The 24,742-nt window shown below is 39.5% G+C and overlaps 1 protein-coding gene across 2 annotated transcripts in view; it reads right to left on the minus strand.

Annotated features, from left to right (window-relative positions):
* Nucleotides 1-24,742, minus strand: part of GUCY1A2 (guanylate cyclase 1 soluble subunit alpha 2) — a 160,398-nt gene that overhangs the window by 108,929 nt on the left and 26,727 nt on the right. For both annotated transcript variants that reach the window (XM_059824875.1, XM_059824869.1), the window contains exon 4: nucleotides 18,713-19,431. In XM_059824875.1, coding sequence (XP_059680858.1) covers nucleotides 18,713-19,431 — 719 coding nt within the window. The remainder of the gene's footprint in view (nucleotides 1-18,712; nucleotides 19,432-24,742) is intronic.

Here is a 24,742-nt window from a genome sequence, read left to right on the forward strand (position 1 = left end):
TTACTGCATTTAATATGATAATATTTTCTAGGGCATTGTTACGGTTTTTTATTGGAAGGGCTTTCTGTTGTCCCACCGGATGGATTCAGTTCAAGGTCTTTGTTGACTGGATCTGAGAACAAACTATAAATGGTTTCGACTGTGAAAATGATATCAGGACTGCTGGCTTGGCCTTATGTCAACACATAGCATGGCTTATCATGTGATGTTGTATTTAGCCAACAATTTCATATCAAAACAAAGAAAACATTTTGTTCTTACTCGATATCTGAAACGGCCAAACACATAAACTTGCTCGAACTCCAGTAACATATTTATTACTATAGCTTATCTTCCCTGTGAAAGAGTCCATTAATAAACAACTAATACTTGGACAGTCACATCATAACTGAAAAACCACGTAAAATGTCAAATGTTATAACTTCACTCCAGTCATCAAGTTATATGAGAAAAACTTTGTCCTTTTAAAATTAGTTTTCTCTGTTTCTTTTTCCCTTCCTACTTACAGCATCAATTAATCTTTTACTTAAGGAGTCAGTGAAACTTCCAAGATACATAGCACAATGAGGCAGCTTGTGGCAGACCTGTAATATGGATGTAAGGAAGCGAAAAGAAAAACATTTCACATTCAAAAGCCTCAGCTTTCTAATTTGTGGTGCACTAGCAGGTGCCTGTAGCCATGCAGACTGAAGTATCACTGAGATCTCAGCAACTCATCACACCTTCTGCCTTACAGAACAGGGATCCCCCAGAGGAGCCCCGGGTGCTAAGCTTCACAAGCCAGCCCAAAGGGCTAGAGCTCTTCTCTCACCAGTCCCCGTTCAGAAGATGGCAGGACTGCCACTCATGTGGTATTAAAAGGATTCAGGACTTGCTTTTCATACAACCAACATTTGTTTGTATCTTGGTTTAGATGTGAAGATAGAGTCAGAATAGCTCCACTCTACTTAATCCTGTGCAGTGTCTAGTATATACAGCCTCTTACTGATTTACGCATAAGTCTATGAAGATTTTGAACACTCATTTTACAAGGAAATCAGCACTAAATGGAATATTTATGACTCAAGAGACGTGTATTTTCAAAAATAACAGAGAAAAAACATTTTAAATCTCTAATTAAAACTTTCTAGTAAAAGCATTAGGGAAATTTGCCAGCCAATTATAGCATTACAAACCAGTCTCCTTTGCCAGGTAAGGATGGAACTTCAAGTGCAATTCTACACTTCAGGGGTGCTTCCTCCAAGGCCTACTGTCCTGAACAAAAATCTAAATTACTGGGAGGTAATTTCTTCTTTCATCTAAAGAACACTTTTCATGCAGCATATCTCAAATTGCTTTCCATGTTCTAAATGCATAGGAAAGAAACAAGGTTTAATTTAGCAAGATGGATTCAGAGAAAGGAACTGTTTCATTTGACACTGACAGGTGAACACTTCAAAAGTAAAATTTTGCAAATGTCTAACAGGACACAGGTACACTACACACCCTTGCAATGTGAACTCCGAAAATCTATGTTTATTTTTCATTTATCAGTGCTTTTCCTAATACAGGCATATGTAAATAATTACATACATGGTCTCACTGTCCAGTGTGCAGTTTGTCCATGTATTATCAGAATATCTACAGAAGATGCACTGTGTTGTGATGTACACGTTAGGATTACCTATAGAGCATAGTATAAACAATTATTACAGATATTACGCTTTTCTAAATGTAAACATGGTGACATGCAATATTTTAGATCAATTAAGAGATCATTTCAAAATATTATAATATTAATATTATTAATAAATTTAAAAGTAAGAAAATTCTGAATTTCCAAATATCAGTGGTATCATCAAAATATGTACCAATGATTTCATTCAGGTATTCCTATTTACTTAGCAGAAATCTTTAAAGTAGAAAATCAAAACCCTTCCATGAGAAATAAGAAAGAAAATCAAGCAACCTGGTACCCTTGAAAGTAAGTACATTGGTGGATTATCAACAGCATTACATTGCATAAGTAAAAAGATATTTCTTCACCTCTTATTTTCAGACTCCTGTGCAAATCAGATAAAAAAGGCTACCACATAACTGTTCTTTCTCTCTTAAACAAAATGCAAGATAACAGAAAATCGGACTTTCTGAATTACAATTTGATTTTAGTTTTACAGTATGGTGCTTCTGGCATTCCAGCAATAGGCTACTTGAAAGAATACATTTTTGTCTGTTTTCACCTTAGCTAAAATCCTGCCTCTTTTATAGTAATTTGCACAAATCCTGTTGCATTTAGTGGAAACAGAACTTCTCTTCCAATGAACATCAGTGTTAAACATTTGTGCAAGTGCAGTGGCAAATACAAGATTCTGTCTGGCTATCTCAGCCTCTTGTTTGTCCCTGTAAGAACTCATCTGTTTCCTGTAGCTTTTTAGCTCTTCCCAAATCCCAATGTTTTACAAAAATGCGTCTGTAACAAACATTCACAGTAAATGGGTCCAGTAACTAGGGCACTCAGGTAAACTTTTCAGGATGTTTCTGATCCCAGTTTAACACAATCCTTCCCCTCCCACTCCTCCGGGAGAGGTTATTTTAAATCTAGATCATTTTCATGAACAAGAACAGAGAGTTATATTATTAGGTTTCTCTCACAGATCTGCAGTAGCAGATTGACAAATATCCTTTACTGCTACATTTCTTCAAAGGGAATAAACCTACAAATTAAACTCATTTCTCAGTCTTGCTTCTGCTAAAGGGAAGACAGATTTACTCAAGTCCTTTATAATCTGCTGTGGGGTATCAGTTCTTCTCAGCAGAATGCCTTATTTCTGTTCATTTTCTCTAACTCAAGGAGGAAAGCACCAGGCAGCCTTCAGGTAGATTACTACCTACAAATACAAATGCTTGAAAAATTACACAGGGAAAGATCTGTTAAGCTTAAACTCCCATGGCATTTTGTTATGATTCATACAGCACTTCTTTCAAAGAAGTAAGCCTCATGCTTTTTAATCTACACAGGGATCAGAAACGCTCTCTTTTTTTAATTCCAGAACACATTATCAAATACTGATCATCTGTACAATTTTCACTTCAGCAGACATATTTCACAAACACATGCAGATATCCTAAAAATGTTAATAACTCTTCAGCTTCTTAGAAAATGGAAATCTGTTTTTCCTTCGTGTGTAATCCTTCTGCTTCCCCAGTCATATGCGAAAACTCTGTTCCAACAGCAACCACTAACGCTTGCTGTATAATACACCGTAGAAAGCAATTAACAGAGGGAAGCATAAGGCCATCTCTAATCTGGCAGCTAGCTATTTCTGACATAAGTTTGAATATTGCATAGCCAGGAAAATTGTTACAATAGTCTACTTTCAGAAAAGGACCCTAGGTGGGAAAGTGCCCATGCATCTGCTTAAAGAAGCCTCCTGAGTATCCACTAGTGTGAAGACTATTCACAGGGGTAAAAATTTGCAGTGGTGTGTCCATTAATTTGGATCACTCACTGCCACAATTGTTTTCAAATACCAGGTCTAACACAGCTACAGGGTTAAGGCTTCTCAGCGGGTTCACCAGGCAAGGACCTGGAGACCCTGAAGAAGCACAGCTGTGCTTTGTTCAACGAGAAGCACCGTGCACAAGAAAGCCTTGCCTACAAAGAGAGGAGGAAGACTCCCCTCACTCCAAACTGCTCATGAAACACAGATAAGCTGAAGGCGGTTATAGATACAGTCATTAGAAGGTGGTCAAACAAAGAGAGAGGAACATGTCCCAGAATATTTTGTTCAAAAACATCCAGTAGTCATTAAGTGATATCAGAAAGGAAGTCTTTGCCTTGCAAAATTCTTGTGCTTATGGTCCTTGCATTTCTGCCACATCCTTGCTAAAGGCATTAAACTACAAGCCCAGAGGACTTACATCTTACAGGCCTCTTCAGTATAGAGGTAAGCACCAGGAGGGAGCAAGGTGGCTCAGGCATAAGTTTTGGGGGTTTCTCTCACAGACATAATCAGGTAGAAACTACTAGGAAAGTAAGGACAGTGGCATTCATTAAAACAAGATAAGAGAATAACAGAGCGTATGTCAGAAATTTAATCATAAATGGCTATGTTACATACAGGATTATAGCAAACTGAGCTTAAACTGCAAACTGAACATATATCTGTGCTCAACCATGATATATTAGGATGTTCTTGTATTTTTTCCTACATAGTACCTATCTGCTTAGAATCTGAGCAATCCAATGTAGAGACTGTGTCATCCTACATATCTACATACAGGCATGAACTACAGACCCTTTTGGGTAATGCTTAAGTATAAATAATAAAGGCAAATAGAAAAGATACATAGGACCTTAGCTGGAAGACTGTTTGGGCCTCTCCCACATAACATCATGTCTACTTGCATTCACATTAAAGATCTCACCTTCAGACCATAGTTTCAAACTGAAAAGCTTATCTTAGACCATGTTTCCAGCACACAGATTGTCAGAGACTAATGGATCAAATAAAATCCTGGAGAATGTCACAAATGATTTAATGGTGTTTCACTGCTGATTTACTTACAGAAAAGTAATCAGGTAATGGATCTAAAACAGTACACAAGCCCACAAACAAACAACATTTTATGCGCTTTTAAAACTTTTTTTGTTAGGAAGAAACATAATACTCTGATGGGAAAACAGTGCTACAGAACATAATACACATCTGTAACTCTGGATGAGAAACAGCACTGCATAGCTGCAGCACAGGTAGCAAGGTGGAATGGTCTGGGAAGAAAGGGATTAGAATATGGAATGCAGCAAGAACAGTCACCCCGTGTGGTAGCTAAAAGTGGTGTCTAAGAGAGGCAGTAACTCACTGTATCAGTTGTCCCCAGCAGGTACAGTGCCATGGGCACAGAGCAGTGTGCCTGCAGGGAGGCAGGCATATGGAAAAGGCATCCCTGCCTGCACAAGGGCAGGTTGCCTATTGCAAGGAGCACAGTTGCAGGAGCACACTGGGGGCTGCAGATCATGGTCTGCTGGGGCGACTATCTCCTGCTTCTGCAGGAACTCCTGCACTCTGAACTCTGTGAATAAAGTAAAAACGTCCAGGACTGTCCTCTGGCACGGTGACCAACAGGCAATGAATGGTGTGGGTCCACATGACTGACCTCCTTCACCCTCCCAAACAGAGTGGTCACATCCAAAGTCCCCCTGGGAAACTCTTGACCCTGGGCCAGGAAATGTTGGGGAAATTACTAACTGGTACGAGGAAAATTCATGCCAAGAAGCATCTCACCATTTAAGACTATAAACAATTGCTTCACAGAGCCTCCAAATGTTTCCTGGCAGTGCTCAGGTCACTAGTCCACACACAGTCAGTGATAATGTGGTGTGACCTCCACACTCCAGCTATGGACCTAAGAACGGGGTTGCAGTGGACCAGATGTGGAGAGCAGACAGCAAGTGAAGAGTCAGGGTCCTGGTTTAGAGAGGTGGTCATGCAGGAGAGGAGAGCATGACAATGTGTGAGAGAGAGGGCACAGCATCCCTTCAGGGGACAAGACCAACATGCTGTTTGCTTTGCATATAGTCAGCTCATTTACTGATTGACACAGTTCACTTGTAACTTTATTTAACAACATATATTTATTCTCCATCACAGCCCTTTCTTTTGAGAGAAAATAGTGTTAGGTGTTTACTAATACACAATACGACTGATTTGCCTCAGTGATGCTCAGCTGCAACAAGATTGGGACCGGCTGAATTGAATAAAAGCATTTCTATAACAATTTCAAAAAGCAACAGCACTGCTGCAAGACTTAGCCATGCAGCAGTGGTCCTCACTCAGCTGAGATACCAAAGAAGCCTGAGCTCTGAAATGGAGCTGTCAGCGGAGAAACCCAGCTCACCCAGCTCACCCATATCTACAACATCCCTGACCCAGCATAATCAGTCTGGAGGCAACAACACTTCTGTAAGGTCATTAGCTCTTAACCAGCCGCTCACGCTTTGGGGGAGTTTCGGATAATTTCCATGCCCCAGGGATCCTTGGGAGGTTGCTTTCCTGCTGATACCACCTAGGCTGTTGACCCACTGTCGGGGAAAGCTGCAGCACTGCTCGGTCAAACAGCCCCTGGCACCAGCATGGCTCAGGCATCATGTCACACTAGCAGCAGTGACTTGGCTCCTCATTCACAGCTGGCCAGATCGGACCAGTTTAGAGCTGGAGCTCATCCACATTTTCCAGCAAAATACCCCACAAGGTATTTCAGAGTTATCTGTGTGCCCACTGTGTTTCTGGCCAGTCCCACCAATGCAGAGTTCAATACACAGGAGCAACGGGCTAATGTGTCCTTCATAGTTTCACTCAGCAAGACTATTCCCATACAGACACCTTCTTTCAATACCAAGAGCTTTTGGTGATAGAGTATTTTGTAGAGGACATTTTTATCTGTGCCACAAAAAAATGAACAGATCAAACTTTCTGCAAGATATTGTCATTTCATCTCAGACACCTCACTCAGGTCTTGCTTCCCTTGGCAGATTGCAGGTTAATTCCCTGTGTATTACGATTTTGTAAAATGAGACCTGCATTAAGATAATAGTAACAATAATTCTAATATCTCTATTTTGATTAAAACATCTTAAGAAAAAATCTTGGATCTTTCTTGTTTCCTCAGTTAAGTAATTTCTTGATCAAATTCTCCTTGACTTCACACATAATTTACATTCTTACCCAATAGTTACTCAGACCAGCATCTGATGACTTCACTGTAAGATCTGCCAGAGAAAGGAGCCTAGGTTTGGCCTACAAATAGCCACTTACAGCTGAAAACAAATCCAGAAATAAACACTTGGGGAGGTGGTCAATCAGTTCTTCCACCTCATAATTTTGTAGAGCTGTACTTCAGCATAGGTAGAAAACAATGTGTTAGTCACTTCTTGTTATTAATTCATCAGTAATTTTGTGGACATTTCCCATAATGAATACTACAATATCTACTTGTACAGTGACTATAGAAACGAGTATTAAATTTTCAATCAAATTAACACATTCAAAAAGATAAAGCTTATACAATTTTTTAAGTCACAGTTTGTTGAATGGTAAATTATTTTTTTAGAGAAAAAGGATTTTTTTCTAAAAAAAAAAAGACAGTTATTTATGATTGCCTCTCTTTTAAACCAAAAAAATACAGCAATACAGTATTGACGAAGTTAACGCCTCCTATTTAGAAATAAAAGTCTAATTCCCTGAACGCGCCATATGGACAGCTTCTGTTATCAAAAGAGTTTCATGTTCAAGACATTTGTAGAGGCAGTCACCAAATTTATTTTCTGCATTTAATGACAAATTAGACTTTAATTTGCTCTCCTCACTCAAAATAAGTACCCTTCTCCCAAAGTAATCCTGGTGAAACTGGGCTGATGATAACTAATAAGAAAAATCAAGAAGTAACATCTTCTTTATCCTGAGCAAAGGTACCAGGTTTTGGTCCCACAGTATCAGGATGATATACTTAGTTTAGAATTGTAACTTGATTTATGTTATCAGTTAGGGGTCAGGAGATCCTGACCACATCTGCCAGCACTTCTCTTTGCTTTCATACTCTCAGGCATACCTCACTACACCAATACTCACAGAATGAATGTTTTTTTATTGTTACAGTTGTTTCACAGAATATTCTACTAAAAAAATTTGGAAATTCTGGACAGTGCAAGCAGTGGGCTGCTAGGATGGCCCTTCAAGTCCTGCTAGTCTGGTATGGTACCCCTGGTGTGTTCATCACATTCAGTGAGCCCATACATGATTATATGACACTATGGGAAAAAACAGAATCAGAGCAAGTCAGTCAGTTATTTTTAAATACTGTTTATGGATTTGTCAGTGTTATTCCCATGTCCCCAGAACTCTCTGTGGAGTTCCCCATCACCCAAAATGGCTCCAAAAGCCTTTCAGGACCCTCTGATGCTGCTGAACATAGCTAGGAAACCTCTCAGATGTTTCTGCATTTTTGGCTGACAGAAAATATTCTCAGCTATTTTATCCCCATATTCCCAGGAACAAATGCCAGAAACTGCATGTTCAAGACACAGAACAGAAGTTATCCAATAACTGAATTTGAAGCCTTCCTGAGCAAAGAGGAAATAGACTGAATCAGCAGTCCACTGAGATGAGTGAGAAAATTTGATGTCCTTTTAATGATATGTTCCATGCTTCTTTGACATGAAAATTAAACAACACTGCCTGTCGGCACAGCACTGACAACATTGCCGTAGTCAGTATTTTTATAGCATATTTTTCCTTTAAAATGAAAAACTAAATATAATTCAATGAAGCTGAAAAATCAAAGTGCTTTCAATATGAAGTATCTCCTTTAGTATTTGCCAAGCACTGCTATTTTTCCCCTTGGGTTTCAGTGGAGCTGAAATAAATATATCCTCTTCTGTTCTTTTCTTAGTAGCTCTCCTTTATTGGCATAACAGAACTCTGGGAATAGGGGATCTCTTCATTCCTTTTGTCTGACTTTTGCCAGGTGCGATGTCCATGGAGGCAGAAAGTACTTTCACAGGGGAGTCATCCAAAAGTCTGCACTGCAAAGAACTCTGAGCCACAGCAAACACAGTGGGGAATTATTCCCAGGCTCTGTTAATCCATTCAAACATTCCCTCTGCTGGATGTCTTTGAGGTAACAAAGCAGAAAGCACCGAGGGTTTTACAAAAAAATTGCAGCAATTCTTTTATATTTAAGTAAACCATTTAAAATATAATTAATTTAGAATTCACTGGGCATTCCCCATGAAAGTTTTACACTAATACAAGAATCAGTCTGTGCTCTATCATATAAGGTCAGTTTTAATATCATCCCTTTCTAAGTGAAGTCATGCAGATAAGGAGAAGCTACTTGACAACTGAAATCATCCAACACTCTTTATGGGGGGGAAGGATTAAAAGATTAATTCAAGCAACAAAGACCCTTGGCATCAGTGGAAGGAGGGGACATAACTGAGCCCCCTGATTCACACCTCATGCCTCTTCTGGGGCCCATGTCTCAGTGTCACTGATCTTCCCCTCTCAAACAGAACCAGAACAGCAGAATGTGCCAAGGTGTTGCAGACAAGCTTGCCCCCATCACACACAGAATGAAAAAGAAGTTAGTCTGCCCAGTTTTTTCTTTCTTCCTCAAGCCATTGAGCATGCCTTTGCTTTTGTTTTGTGACAGGTGTATTGGCCCTTCAACAGCCACGACTGAAGACCTCCGAAGTTATCCCAATTTGAATATCTTTGCCCATTAAAACACCTGCTTAAGAAATGGATTTATTAATAGGTTGCTTGCAAATTTGGCATTATTCTTCAAATTCTCCCGAACACAGCACAGGCCAAACATTTTTATGCTCTAAGCTTTTATTTTATGAAATTTCAGAAAGTGGTTATCTTTGTAACCTGTCAATGTAAGCCATGTTTTTTAAACACTTCAATAATATTATCTGTACTGTCTTAAGGAGGATCCCCTAGACCTATATTTTCATCACAAGAGACATTTTTAAAACTACCAGTTCAACATTTGAAGAAGGAAGTACTAGACTGAAGCACTCAGATGTGACATAATCAGACCCTACCAACTCTAGTCATGACAGCAATTCACCAAAGCACTGGAATATTCCTAGGAAAATGCTGACGGAAACACATAGCAATTAATAGCTAAAATCATTATTCATCCAGATCAAACTGTATTTTCATAAGAGACCCTTCTAGGCGCAATATCTTTGGACTTATAGGTAGGGCAAAAAGGATTCAGTCTCTAAATTTCCAAAGAAAAAGAAAGGTCATGCAAAAATGAAAATGAAATATGTATTCCTGATCGAGTTGCATAGACCCTGCTCTGCTAGTGGTCCCACAGTACAGTGAGAATCATTACAGAAAAAGCTGCTGTCCAGTATGAACAAGAAAATCAATTCCAGTTCTTAGAAAGAAATAAATAGAGTAACAAATATCATAAAATACATAAAACTCACAAGGCAGATAGAAACTGCATTGGTCAAAATGTTCAAAATAATATTTAAACGTGTCTTCACCTAGGACTGAATTTTAAAATGTATACCTCTTTCTGAGGTGTCAAAGTACCAAATGTTTTTATCTGTTTGCAATCTGCAAAGAGGAACAAGTTTATCTTGTTTTGAACAAATACAGGAGGAAAATTGTGTGTTAGGAATATCTTACATGCCTGTCCTGGGTCTGTGGAAAAAGAACATTTAATTCTCTCTTTTCAGATATTCATTCTAAGAAGTCCTCACTTATAAAAGCCAAAGGTTAGTGAAATGAACAAATAATATAAATATTATTTTACGGGTTAACTCATTTCACTTTCTTTAATCATAATGATACGAAGGGGATGTTACATACTTTTTAAAAGGAAATGCATCACAAACAGTTTTAGCTGGAGAGAATGTGAATATATACAGTTATAAAAGGCATAGTCAAAAAAAGGACAAACAAGACAAACTACAAAATTTGAGGAATCCTCAGGACAACACATTACAAAACTCTGGATTATTTTTTTCCCTATGATGGCTTAGCACAGGCAGAAGAACCGGGGCACATCCCTGTGTTCCCTCTAAGCAATACCTTTGTGGTTGATATAACTCCTACGGCTAACATGTTGATCATTGAGATAACTTCTGTTTTAGCACGTCCTAAAAACCCACACGTGATGAAGAAATATTCCCAGAGTAGCAAATCTACAGTTATCCAGCCACTGGCCTGCCTTTCATCATTGCAAAACATGTGCTAAAACGATAATTAGAACTGTTGGCATGAACCGCCTGCCTGGCAATAGGTGATCTCCTGTTGCTGAGACTGTCAATCACTGCCCTTGGAAGACTCCAGAGAAAAGAGCAGGGTAAATATCACACATCCTTGGCAAGACTAAAAGGCAGCAAAACATAACCTAGTCAAACTTATTCACATCACGCTATTTTCCACTCTGCATCTATTAATGTTGCCATTGTTGCTCAAAGGTAATAGAAAAACTGCACCTAAGTATTAGCAATCAGCACCTCGCTTTTGCAGGTCATTTTTGTACGTTTTGACTTCTGCAAATCACTATTATCTTACTCTTTCATACTACTGCTAATTATTCCTAGTAGGGCAACATGCAAAATAAGCTAGGTGTTACTGTATAGTAGTATTCCTTTTGGTTCAAGTCTTACGACCTCCAAAATGTACGATGTCTGATTAAGCTACATTTGCAGAATATGAAAGGGGTCAAAACCAGGTACAAATCACAGGCAAAGTAATTTTCTGTCAGTTGTCTGGGTCCATGACCCAGTGAAACATCAGCAAAGTTCCTATTTCATGGAGAGTTTCAGAACTTCAGAGCTTTGCCTCCATGGAAATAAAGCATGCAGAATCCAGGACAAGATGCATGCACAGTGAGCATGAGTAAATGAATGTATTTAGAGTCAATCCATGCTGTGAACTACAATATAAACTCAAAAGACTAGATATTCATGAGATAGGATTGGAGGACCCAAGCCAAGTAGTCGAAAACTGGTCTAAAACTACTTAAGCGACACTCAAAACCAAATAGGAAGGGAGTCCCATGGACCTAATTTGAGGTTTCAAGACAAAATTTAAGGTGGAGGGAAAAAGTGGAAACCTTCCTTTCCACTCTCTGGGCTCTCTGGCCATGCAGGGCCACTCTGCAAGTAACCTGGAGTAACTCAGGCTTGCTCTCAGGCAAGGAGCATGCTCTATGAGCAGGGTTAGCAGGAGGTTTTGGCATTCGCCAAGTAGAAGTGCCCTTACAACTGAAAGCAGCCAACAAAAGTAGTGCCAGGCCTTGCATTTGCTGCCCCTCAGAGCAGTAAGTTTAGTGTTTATGCTCAGACGGACACCGAGGTGTTCCCACAGCCTCTGACTTCCCACCCATGCACTTGTGGGAGTTCATGCACAAAACCCACTCAACCCACAGGGAGACACGGGGGCTTCTCCCCTTCTTCCTAAGGCGACTTCGGCCTCTGCAAAGAGACACAGAAAAGAAGCCTTAGCTTGACTACGTGCATTGCCCAGTTGCAAGTGCCAGGGCAGGAGGGAGGAAAGGTAAAGAGTGACTGAATGTTTCTACTTTGACTCAACCATCCCAAGGAAAATGGCTTTTTCTGACATCACATCTATTCAGATTAGAGGACTGTGATGCCATGAAAAGCACAGTCACTCAAGAACTCACATGAGCAAATGAGGAAAAGGATAGAAATGTAGTGTGAAAAACCAATACTTAATTTTAGTCACCAGAAGAGAGAGGTAGAAAAAAATGCATTCCTGAAAATCAAACTGAGTTGTGCCTGAGTATTCTCATCATGTAATGTAAAAATTAATGAAATGAGCTTTTTTGTTCTGGTTATGACATAATGTAATTTAGAAACCCATTCAAAAGCTTTCAATCAAATAGAGAAAGAGGGACATTTTCATGTACAAGCAGCTTCCTTATCATAAAGAATTATACAAATCATAAGAGGGGAGAGCTCACTGTGGAGCCAAATTATTCTAATAGCCACTTGACTCAAGAAAATAATTTCCAAACACCTTCTTTGGTTTTCAGCTAGTGGAAAAGAGAAGGGAGTATTTTATTTTTAGATTGTTACACTTCTTCAGTCCTATCACTGAAAACATTTTAAAAGTGACATCTCCATTGGCCTGTCTTAAAAAAGTATTAAAAATTCTGTGCCACTTTCACAGTGTTATTAAAGTTCTCTGATGCACAACCGCTAGTGAGATAAGAAAGTCATGTCATCTATTGTTTCTTATAACCCATCACAGTGTCTAGAAGCAGTCAAGCCAGCCAATCCAATTCATCTTGAAAATCATCAAAGTCCAAACACATTTTGACAAGCAAACGGGTGGGATATTAGCATTAGCAGAAACAGAAGACACAATTTGATTCTGAGAGCTCCAGGAGGCTGCAAAGCAAGGGGAGCTTAGTGTCAAAGGCTGACTGACTGTGAATAAATCAGCTCTGGGAAAATTTAGAATTTCCAGATCATAAGTGACAGATGTCCCCCATGCTAGAATGACTTTCAGGCCACTTCATTTGAATTTTATTAGGTGAGGAGGAAAAACACAGTTACAGAACAAAAGCAAAACACTTCAAGATTGTGTGTGGTGGGTTTTAAATTAGTCTGCCAGTGTCAGGACTGCTCGTTTCATTCAGTTGGTCCAGAATAAAAATAAGAAGTAGGAGATAAAGAATAGACTCTCAATATTAAAAAGGGGATAATGTACTTCCTGGATTTGAAAAAGCATTATTTTTATACAGTTTCCAATGGTCAACAAACACAATGGGAAAGTGCTCTGCTGAAGCAGTGGGTAAGCAGGCTTCCTCGCCAGCTACTCCACTCTGCACACAATGTCCCCACTGACCTGGCTGAAAGTGGCCTAAAGTGGCCACCAACTAGTGAGGTCTCATCTTCAGTTTCTAGTAAACAGTGGATCTTATGTCCACAGGATGCCACAGAAGTCAACAGAATGAACTTCCCCTGGTTCAAAAGGTGCTAGAGAAAATTATGGCAGAGTGGTCCTGCGGGGGCAATCGGGTGCCACTTTCTGGATGCCACTGCAAGAGGATGCACTTTCATCCTGGGAGAGCTAAAAGCTGGGAGGGTGTATTACAGAAAATAGCACTGCAGGCTTAAACTTTTTCTTATATATTTTTCATTAAGCATTGTCTGTTGGTCACTGTAAGAGTCAGCATGCTGGACTGGATGGACCTTTGATCTGATCATACATGGCAAATACACAGCTGAGTGACTGAAAGGAAATATTTGAGCTAGAGATGGCAGTTCCTCATACAATGGAAGAAGGACTAGATGAATAACTCCACAGTTAAACAAAACAATGGAAATTAACAGGGGAAATTTCCAACAACTTCCACTGAATCAGCCTACATTTTAAAATGAACAGTTGTTTATTACTCGGCATTTTTAAAACTCTAGCCATTTACTACATGCCTATCTACACACTTCAGAAACTAACTTTCTAGATACACTTTTTTAATCTGGGCTCCGAACTAGTTTATTTCTATTTATTTATGCATTTATCTAAATCAGTACACTGGGACAAATTCCTGCTGGTGCAGTCTAGCTCATCTACCACAAACCTCTGCTCCCCACTGACAACAGCTGAGGCGCTGGCTCAGACAGCCTGCACAATCAGAAGAGCTATAAAAAGCTGACACTACCATTTTGCTGGATGTTTTATCACTACAGAGTTGGCATTTCTTGAAAATCTGAATTGTGGGCAGTGTTTGGAACTTCTTGCAACATAAAATTTTCAGAGGATTCTTTTTGTCAAACCCAATGTTTCATATTTTTTAAATGTTGTTGTTTTATAATATAAATGTAAAACTTTTTCCTAATAAAAAGTATTTTAAATCTAAAACTATTGAACAAAACAATTTAACACAACAAAAGTAAATTTTGCCAAATTGCTGGGAAGCTGTTATTTTAATAAAATGTCATATTCAAAGAGAATACATCCCACCAGAAAAATTCTGGCTGCCTTCAGTAATGCAGTTTTAGGTGCCAGGTTTATTCTTAGACAGATTCTCTGAATTAAAGTGTTCGCAGGTCTAACAGTAAGTCAAAGTCCAGTGAGTATCCTTATAAAAACCGATTTCTTTCAAAGGTAGAAAAGGGCTGTTAGTCTGAGCAGGAAAGCAGTAGTACAAGGAAAATACAGCTGCACAGTATCTGGCAGGGAATAATATAATTCCTTTCACAGTTTTCTTTCAACTTTCTTGCCAACTGCATGCCAAGTCACAGTTTCAGAAAGGCACCCACAAACCGGTGCTGGCAGGGCTCGTCCTGTCCATATGTGCACCAAGAGGACTGGATCTGGATCAAGGCCCCGGCGATGGAGTGGGTTCCCGCGAGGGCAGCCCCATCTCCGCTGGATATGCCCAGCACTGGTGGCACAGGAGTGGCATGTGAGGAGCACGTTAGCCAGGAGAGGAAAATCAAAAGTCAGTCCTTGTCTTCCCAAACAGCCAATACGTGAAGCAGCTCCAGCTGCCTCACTACACTGTCAAGGAGGCAAGTATTTACATGATGTCACAGACGGCTTTGTTCATTAGTATGGTCGGAAAACGGCTGTACTCAGGAAGTACCTATCAGAAGCTTCCAGCCCTTGTGTAGTCAAGAAATGGTGGGAGGGCTGTCCACCTGCACTCATGCTACATGTGCACCCTACTGCTGCATTATCAGCTGCATTTTGTCTTGTTCTCCGCAAAAAAAAGACAAAGTGGAAAATTCCTATGATGCACTTTCAATGAAAATTTGAAATGTGGCCTTAGTGGCAACTAAAAGAAAGATTTGTGCAAGGTCTCACCATTAAGATGAGGGGGAAGTTACCAGGCTGCTTGAGAAAGGCAAAATCATTGAGGCAGCAGAATCAGGTAATATCCATTGGGGAACTCTGTGAAAACAAATAGGATCTACAAAGATACATGGTAAAAGATGATCTGCCTTAAAACCCATGGTGACTCACAGAGATGAGGAATTGACTTCTACTGGAAAAGTAAGAAAGTGGAAGTCCTGCAGAAGCTCAGATGGGAGACAGCAATGTTGATACCACACACGTCTAAGCAGTGCTCACAAGTAAAACATTGAAACAGTCCTCTCAACACACTCTCTGCACAGCTGAGGGAGTCAGTGAGAGACCTGGGTGCAAACACCCCATCTGTTTTGTGCAAACTCCTGGAGGTGCTGCCAGGGAGGGAGCAGTGGTGCTTCCCAGATGGTTGCTTGGCCAGAAGGACCCACCACTGAGGACTGTGGGGTCGCCCTGCGTGGCAGTGCACAACCATCAGCTCTCTCACATGCCAGCACCTTCATGGAAAGGAAACCTCAGTAGATGGGCTTGACAGGGGCTTCAGAACGCTCCAGCAGACAAGTTCAGACCCAGTCCTCTCGATTTAAATTGTATCTTATTCCATATGTGACTCCACTATCTTTCATTAAACTCTTGTGGTGTACAGTTGTATTAACCATGTGTGAAGCTATAAGCAACCAATCCCAAATGGTTAATTGCCACAATAAATGTATTTTTGATTGTTGCAATAAATAATTGCTCCCAGAGAGAAAAGTGTAGAATGAGTTTCCTTAGAGAGGTGAAACAGCAGTATTTGCTATCTTGTTATTTATGGATAATACCCAAAATTTGGAAAATCTGATTGCATGCAAGTGAAGTTCTCCAGTTAAACACAGAAAAAACCCTGAACAAAAATTAGTGTGAAATGTGAAAACCAACAGAATGTTTGTACAAGAAGTAGAGAAACAGGGCCCCAATACTCCCTTCAGCATCTGGGTAGTACCATACTATAAACAACAAACAATAACAAGAATTTAGCTGCATGGGAAAACTGGAAACTTCAGAGGCCAACCACCTTCAGCTTTTATACATCTGAAGAGCTGTATGCATACTAGGAAACTTGATCTAAAGACAGTCATAGTTGTTCGTATAGAAAATTTTGAATGTGCAGAATAATCCAGAAAAAACCCAAAGCATCACTGTGGATAACTTGATCACTGCAGAAAATAAAATGGAAGGACAGAAGGAGGGAGGGAAGAAAGGATGGAAGTAAACCACCACATCCTGCCTTATTCTGGATTAGATTTTACACTTTGGTTCTGATTCTCCACAGACTTGCAAGTATGTTCAGTTGCAAACTTATGACACAGTTTTTCTCCTAACTGCTAGCAGACAAAGGATTTCCTTTACTGCCATTTCCTTTTACCTGCTTCTCAAGAAAATCCAAATTGCTACTGTGGTGCTAGTGCTGACACTTGTTCAGTGTCTGACTCTACACATGACTTTAAGACAGAGAGGGTCACTCTCCCAAGTGGTACCTGGGCCCACCGCTGATTCGATTCATTACCCACCTGTAATGACACACATTACAAACCACAGCCATGACACAAAGATGCACTCAGAGCTGCACAGCTTGATGGTACAGGACAAGCTTTTGAAATCAGAGTTGCTTCTCAAAGTGGCTGCTAAAACCTGCCTCCAGCAAGCTCCACTCCCTGACACCTCTCCTATGAGCAAGCCACACGCGTATGAAACCTGCCCAGGTAAGAGAACGTTTTGTTTGTTTAATTTGTAATTAGATAGGAAAAAAAGTTTTAAAAGCCCCACCCCACCCTACCAAAACCTTCTTCCTCTTCAGAGTGATTTACAGCAGATTCATGAAGGCAGAAGATGGTCAAAGGGCTGTGACTCTGTCCAAGGGCAGGGGAAGGTGCCTGAGAGAGATGGGCAGGCTCTGAGAGAGGAAGGAGCATGGCACAAGCCTCTTTCAAAGGAGAAACTATTGTGCCAAAAAGGTAGCTCAGAGCCCACACCTCCAAACTTTTCACACAACATTTCCTTTTCATAATTAAAGGCCAGGGTGACTTTGAGGACAGATGCTGAAAAAAACCCTCCATTTTGGTTTTAAATAGGTTGAATTACATCAGTTCATACAAAATGAGAAGCACTAGTTTGCTTCTTTTGGGGGAACGTGTTGTTTCCCGGGGAAAATGCAGCAGAAACATGTTTACTGGTGTCAAACAGCAGAGCCAAAGAGGAGCCGGAAACATTGCTGCTCCTATGTATGTACAGCCAAAATAATGTGGCTATATTTTGAAAAGAACCCAGAACTCGATATGTAGCTACCACAGGGGTCTTTCTGAAACTCTGGCCCACTGTAAGTAACAAAACAGAGGTGGAGTTTCTCAAGCTATATCCAGACCACCTAACCTGTAAATATGGCACCTATAGGCAGTATCCAGTGTGACTGAGATTGACTGTTCTTGGGTGCTACCTCTTAAAAACCCTGAAAATCAATAATTCCTTCACTTAAGGCAGCAGTATTTCCGAGGCCCCCACACATAGGCTTTCAATGTAAGCATTAGGTATAAAAGTACTTCGGTGCATAAAGCTGGAACCTAACTTCACACCAGAAAACTTTCCCATAATTCAAGGATATTCAGTGACACAAACTCCATCCAATCTTTGGACAGGTCCACTCTAGAAGACATGTTCTCACCTAACTCACCCGGGATGCACTGAACTCAACATAGGGCTCACTAGTTAAGGTAGCTCTCTTCTAAAACACTGAGGGAAGAGGGAGTGTAGGAGGACAAGTGCCTATTTAAATGACTGGAAAGCATTAAAACTGGCATAAGTGATACTTGGTACCACTTACCGCTCTGGTTCCTTTGAGTGCAGGGTGAGAGATAAGAAGAAACACAGAGGAAAACAGCATTTCAGAATAGGGGAGTAGGATATAATAAAGTGGCAGTGTGAACCCTGCAGTGAGAGTCTTTCAGAAAACATACTGAAAGCTATTCCCTAGTAAATGGCTTAATAACTATTATTGTTATCATAATATAGCGGGAGTGAAATTAAGGATTAGATATGGGCATTTTGTAAAATTCCTCACCCTTTTGATTTAAACTGCACTATTCAAATCCACAGTACAGAATTTTCTGAATGGCATTGTCACCATTTGCTACATCATCACAGGCAAAGCTTATAAATATTGTAGGAAAATATTCACTTGGCTGGGGAATACCACTTAACCCCTCTTTGCAAGGCATAAGTGAGCTTTCCAGAGTACACAGGACTTGAGCTGCTTCTCTCTGAATAAATAATCCTCTCCCATCGCACACATATACACACATCCCCTTCCAAATTAATTTTCTTACCTTATCTTTATTTTCAGAGCCAGAATCCTCAAGTTTGGTCCGAATGACAAATGGAGTAGATAATCTCAGGAGAACTCGTTCAAATGTGGCACTGATTTTAGGAGAAACTATGTCGAAGCAGTCTTGGAATTTCAGAGTTTTATGAGTGTCACATCTGAGCTGCTTCCTAAGACCTTCTCCAAGCTGGAGAACCAGCATGTTTGGATCAAACATCAGGTGAAAGGGGAAAGCTCTGCAGAAGGTGCTGATGCTAATCCTCAGGTCTAAGGGGGACTGGGAAGTTCCCGGTGGAAGTGTTTTTGTGATATTTGCATTTTCATGTTCTTTGATAAGGAAAGTCAGACAGCTGCAGTTACCTGGGTTCGTCCCCTCTGAACACAACTTATCATTAGTGACCTGTTCTACCTCCACTTCCAAGTGGTAAATCTTCTTTGCTGCTGCCTTTATCATTCCCATCATTGCAAATCCCACAATCTGATGTGGGTGAAAGTAATGAAGCATGAGATTGCCTTCAGGGAGCTCTCTGCATAGGAAAGAAGGGGATTCCAGGGTGGCCTGTCTTCCAAATGAAGTTCTAATGTGTTCCAACAAAGCATCAAAGCCATTGAAGAAGTCTTGAAGGGTCCCACCTACAGCTCGAAGAACTCTTTCATTCTCATCAAAGCAGATATTGAAGAATTCCTCCCCAAACTTTTCTTGCATTTCCTCGAGCTTCAAACCTACAGGACAATGAGACAGTGATATCAACAACATATGGTATTGCTACTGCATTGCATTTTCCCTTTGTTCTCTATTTGCCCAGTATTTTTCCAAGTCAGTGAGAGTGGCTTTTTCACTGGATACCTACCCATGGGACTTCTGTTTTCTCTGGTGGTTGGGAATAACCCTAGAAGCCATTTTTGCCCGTCATTTTAAGTCCTCATGCTTTCAGCTCACCGTCCCAGCCAGCTACCTGTGGGGTTTACACTTGCCTGTCTCCTCTTCCCTGCTGGAAGCCAGAATATACTATAATTTCCCTGACTTTTGCATGTCACATGCAGTTTGCTGTGTGAATGCACCCAGCCACGGGTGCATCCCTTCCATTGTTGACCTAGCCTCAAACGAGGCTTCCGCTTTTATAGCCCCTCTGTTCGCTGCATCTGCAAGGGATCCAGCTCTTACCAGCTTGAAGAATAAGCTACTGGGACTCAACGTCAGACCTTTGGCTTTCAATAAGCAATGGAAAGCCCTGCAGCCAGATGACACTTTAGCAGCCGGGGGAGGGGAGCTGTGGGTTTGGGGATTTTTTCAGGCAAAATACTTTTCTCATTATAGCTATTGGCACTGCAAGAAGATACAAAGGAATAATTGCTTTGTTGCCTGCAAAGGAAAGCAAAGCCTTTCTACTTTAGGCTTCTACACTCACCCATCTTTAAAAAATACCCCTGCCTCTTAGAGCAATTGATGGGACAGGTCTGTGATATCTCACAATATCACTTCAAGTCTCCATCATAGAAATGCAAAATGTTTTGATTTACAGAGGTGATAAGGCTGGTGTTGCTGAAGGGATGAAAAAATATCAGTGATGGAAGTCCCTGGATACAAATGTGTATCAAATCCTACTCCACTTTGTTATTTACAATTTTAACGATAACCTAGAAAAAAATTTTTGAGATCATTATTAAACATTTTCCTCTATCTTATTTTAGGGAAGACATGCTCTGTTAAATCTCATCTGTATCTAATCCCTCTATCACATAGTAGAGTTACAAAATTTATCAGATATGTTTGTATTGTTCTAAGCTGTAATAGAAGAAAAAGAAGTATGAATCAGCTGTATGTGAATTACAAATATCCAGCAAGAGTTTTCAAATGAAATTAATATAGGAATTAACAAGATAGTTCCTCCAGTGTATTGAAATATATCAAATTTCAGTGTAACAGTCAAACACCTTGACATTTATCTTGAATTCTAACAGAAATGAAGGGCAGTTACTTATTTCCTAAGGGCACTACAGGCTCTTTATTTTAATATGTATTCAGCATGCTTTACAACATTGATAAGATCCCAGTGGATCACCAAACTTCTGTTTGTTTATATTGCTTTTAGGCTTTGAAATCTGGAAGAACAGTGATTAGTGACTTTCATGCCCAAGAGGTATAACAGGGGACAGAAGAAGTCATTCATCTGTTGTTGGCAGATAATAACCTTTGATCATCTCAAGACAGTGTTTGAACTGCCTATGCACACAGGCATGGTTATAACAATCAATGTTCACAAGGTATCTGAGCATTCCACAGGTTTGAAAACTACCTGCAACAATAGTTTTGTTTGGACCTTTGATATGATTAATAGCAGATTAAAATGCATAAAATTACATACATAAAGAGGACAACATGACAACATGACCAAGCATGTTTTATGAAAGAAGTAATAGTAATAATTTGGGAAAGTTCATTCAAATGCCATTACTCATAATCAAATTTGGTCACTAAACTAGGTTATTACAAAAATATTCCCAGGATCTTTTATGACCACAGATGGTCAGATCTGCGGCTAAGCCAAAAGAAAGTACCTCTGGTACACAATGCCCCCTAATATCCTGACTCAGAGGACAGTGTGCCAATTCCTGACTCATTACCGCTGCGTCTGCATAACATAATATTGCAGCATCGTCCATAAAAATACTCGCTATAACCCAAAAAGAATTAAATTCTAACCCATACCAATAAAATTGTCATAATTGGATATTAATAGCAAGGAGCTAAGAAATTATCATATTCATATGTATACAAAAACACATATGCATACTTTCAAATCTCATTGTTCTGTAGAGTGAACTGTGAATAGCTTTAGGAGTCTGTGTGTAAAAGCGAGCAGTCTAGCAGGGGCACCTAAGGCTGTAAGACTGCGGAGGCCCTGCAAGTATGGGAACAGGGCGGTATCAGAAACCCCTGGGCTATTCGCGCAAATGACCAAATACTCTTACAGAACTATGTAACATCCCACGAAGCAGCCCAAAACGATAGCATAGGTGGGCTGTCTTTAAAGTATAAAATTACAAGAGTCAGTTGCCCTGGCACCACTAACTGAAACTAGGATATGCAGAACTGATCACTCATGTACTTTACTACTACATATGTAAGCCTTGTCTCATTATCGTCAACGGGAGTTGTATCTTAGTATTTGGCCTAAGGTTTTGCTGATTGTCTTAGATTGGTCATCTGGTCCGCCCTGGAGGACTGGCTGTTCAATCTGGACACAACGTACTGACTCCAAGCAACATGAATTATACTATGAAATTCAGGTCAATGACCTGGCTCAAGGACGTGCCGCTACTTTTAAAAACATTTTAGCTTTGAATTGAGTTACACACAGTACCAGAAGAAAATTAGATTAGCTTAGAATAGAAAAATGGATATGCCCAAGCTCAACCAAACTGCTGGCCTGTCTTAGTCGGGAATTTTCTCTCTAATAATACACACGATGAGATACTGAGAAAATGAAACAAAGTCAACCTTCTAAAACAAACAAGTATAACGTACCTATCAGGGAAGTTTATTCCTAAGCCTCACCAATAAGAGGTCAATTTTTGCTTGAAGCATGATGGTTTTTCTTTAAATCAAAAATCTCAATTTAAATTCCTATTATACAAACACACACAAACTATTTTTTTCTGTATTCCTACAAAGCTCTTGGCTTCAGTGATGTACTTGTATGAAATTGTACAAAATAATTAACCTGTATTTTTACTGACTTATTCCTGCCTCTCCTATTGAAACAATTTATGAACAGAAGCACACATTTACATAACATTAACTGTCTATATATTTCATCATAACCGTTTCATTTACTACCATATAAATGATCCCAATCTTTTGAGTAACTTCTGTGGAGTTTCTCCCTACCCCTTTCTCTACACTTACTGGTTATGTTTAGCTTTCAAGAGACAATAGAAATTACCATCATCGTCACAAGGAGAGAAAATATCAGACTGCATCATATCACTATTCAGCTGCTCTGAGATCTTGTCTCAGCTATGACTGGTATCACATGCTATAGAAAAACTGTAAAATCTGATGGAAAATCATGAAAAAAATATGCTTTTGAGGAAGCTCCTCCCTAACTGCTACAGTAGGTGTTTGGCTTATTCCCAGAGATGGATGGAACTGCCAGATCAGGAGATAGTTTTATTACATATAGAAAAACCTGCTTGTTAAAAAAATTCCCAGAACTCATTGTCTCTGTAGTGCATACTTTACTACATTTGGAGACTGCCAGAGGCTAATTATTATCTTTAAAAATTACTTTTCCCATGCATTCAGTATTTCTTTTGGGTTTTCTTTTATTTTGAGAAAAGACAAATAAAATCATCGAAATAATCTTCTTGATAACCTTCACGTTATACATCTGCATAAACAGTCTAATCTTTTCAAACTCTTCTCACATTAAATTCTTTCTCTGCGTCTTCATTTTGTTTTCATTTTGATTTTGCAGTGGGATAATTCAAATTGAAGATGGAACTGAAAATGTGAGTCAACTTCCGTTCATCAAAATCGATGATTTGCTATTCCTTTCTGAAAAACTGGGATTTCCATTCTTTCTTTTTCACTATGGACCTCTAATCAAAGTTTTCATTCAGCTGCCCAGAAAAAAAAATAGTATTTGAGATCTGTATGTGTGCCCAGCACTTGCAAATGCAGAGGCCACTGCAGTCCCATAGCGTCTCATGCGTGACCCTGACAACCATAGACAGGGCTTTCTAATGGGCACTAGTTTGCAATCAGTAAGTAGGAAAAAGTCTTCCTTAGTTTTACCAAGACACTTCATTGAACAGTAGTGATACAAAAGAAACCAAAATTCATCCCAGCACTCTCTGTTGTTGCCCAAGTGAAGTCATTTGTTATTCTGAGTGTCTGCTGTTTACCAACCTTCTACTAATATACTGAATGAAATTCTAAAATTCATCAGTCTTAATTTACTTTACTTTTGGAAAGTGATCTACTGTGTTCCTACCACTTAATCCACTTCTTCAAGAGGACAAATCACATGTCTTAACTCTACTAAGTTGTTCTTCTTAGTAGTTTCTTTTTGTTTCTTTTTCTTATGATGCCATTTTTATTCTAGCCCATACTGGAGAGAAATTAAATATGCACATTGTAGAAGGAAATTGAGGCAGAGCAACCGTAGAATGAATATATTGCTCTGGGCCTCCAATACAAAGCACTATGGGGTCTATGACAAAAGTACTATATAAGGTTTATTATTATCCTTTGAAAAAGTGCCTCAAAGACATTTAGAGAAGAGATCCTATACTTGTGAGCCAGATCCAAAATTACCAAAGTCTTTAAGCATAGGCTCAAAGTACAAATTAAGTATTTCACTGAACTGGAGCAGAAATAGATGACTTCATCCTGTAATGACATGCTAGTAAAAGGTCCTTCTTCATTTTCTTTTCAGCAGTTCCTGTAAACTGCGAACCCACTACAACACGTCAAGGAACTAATACAGTATTTCTAAGTATTTTGTACATCACTAAGTGGAGAAATTAGATAGGAATCTGTTCCCATAAACAAAATCACAAATCATAGGCCCTTCAGAAACAAATAGAAGATGCATGATGTGATAAATCCATTAACTTGCAGAGCATGCAGAAGCAGTTACAAGCCATCCAGTTCTTCCTTAAAGTAAATCACGGAGACAATGGTTGCAGAGTGGCCAGCATCCGATTCCTTTGGCATAGAAAAACACCTTTTTTTCTGGGATACCCATTAAGAATCTGTAAATGTCAAATATTAAGGGGATAGGATAATTCAATGTGCAATTCCAGAACTCATACTGTGGACGGAAGCAGAATTTGACACCTTCAGTTATAGCAAATACCTCTTAAATGTTTTTTGGATTAGCAGATTTTTGGCGTGAATAAGATCTTTTCATTAAACAGTCTTTTGGACAGAAAGCCAGGTGGCAGTTCAGAATTCCAAAGCATAATTTAAGATGGTAAGGAAAGCAACATTTATTCTCCCAATAAAAAAGGTTTTAATGTGTAC

Source organism: Gavia stellata, chromosome 1, assembly GCF_030936135.1.
Source record: "Gavia stellata isolate bGavSte3 chromosome 1, bGavSte3.hap2, whole genome shotgun sequence".
NCBI lineage: Eukaryota > Metazoa > Chordata > Aves > Gaviiformes > Gaviidae > Gavia > Gavia stellata.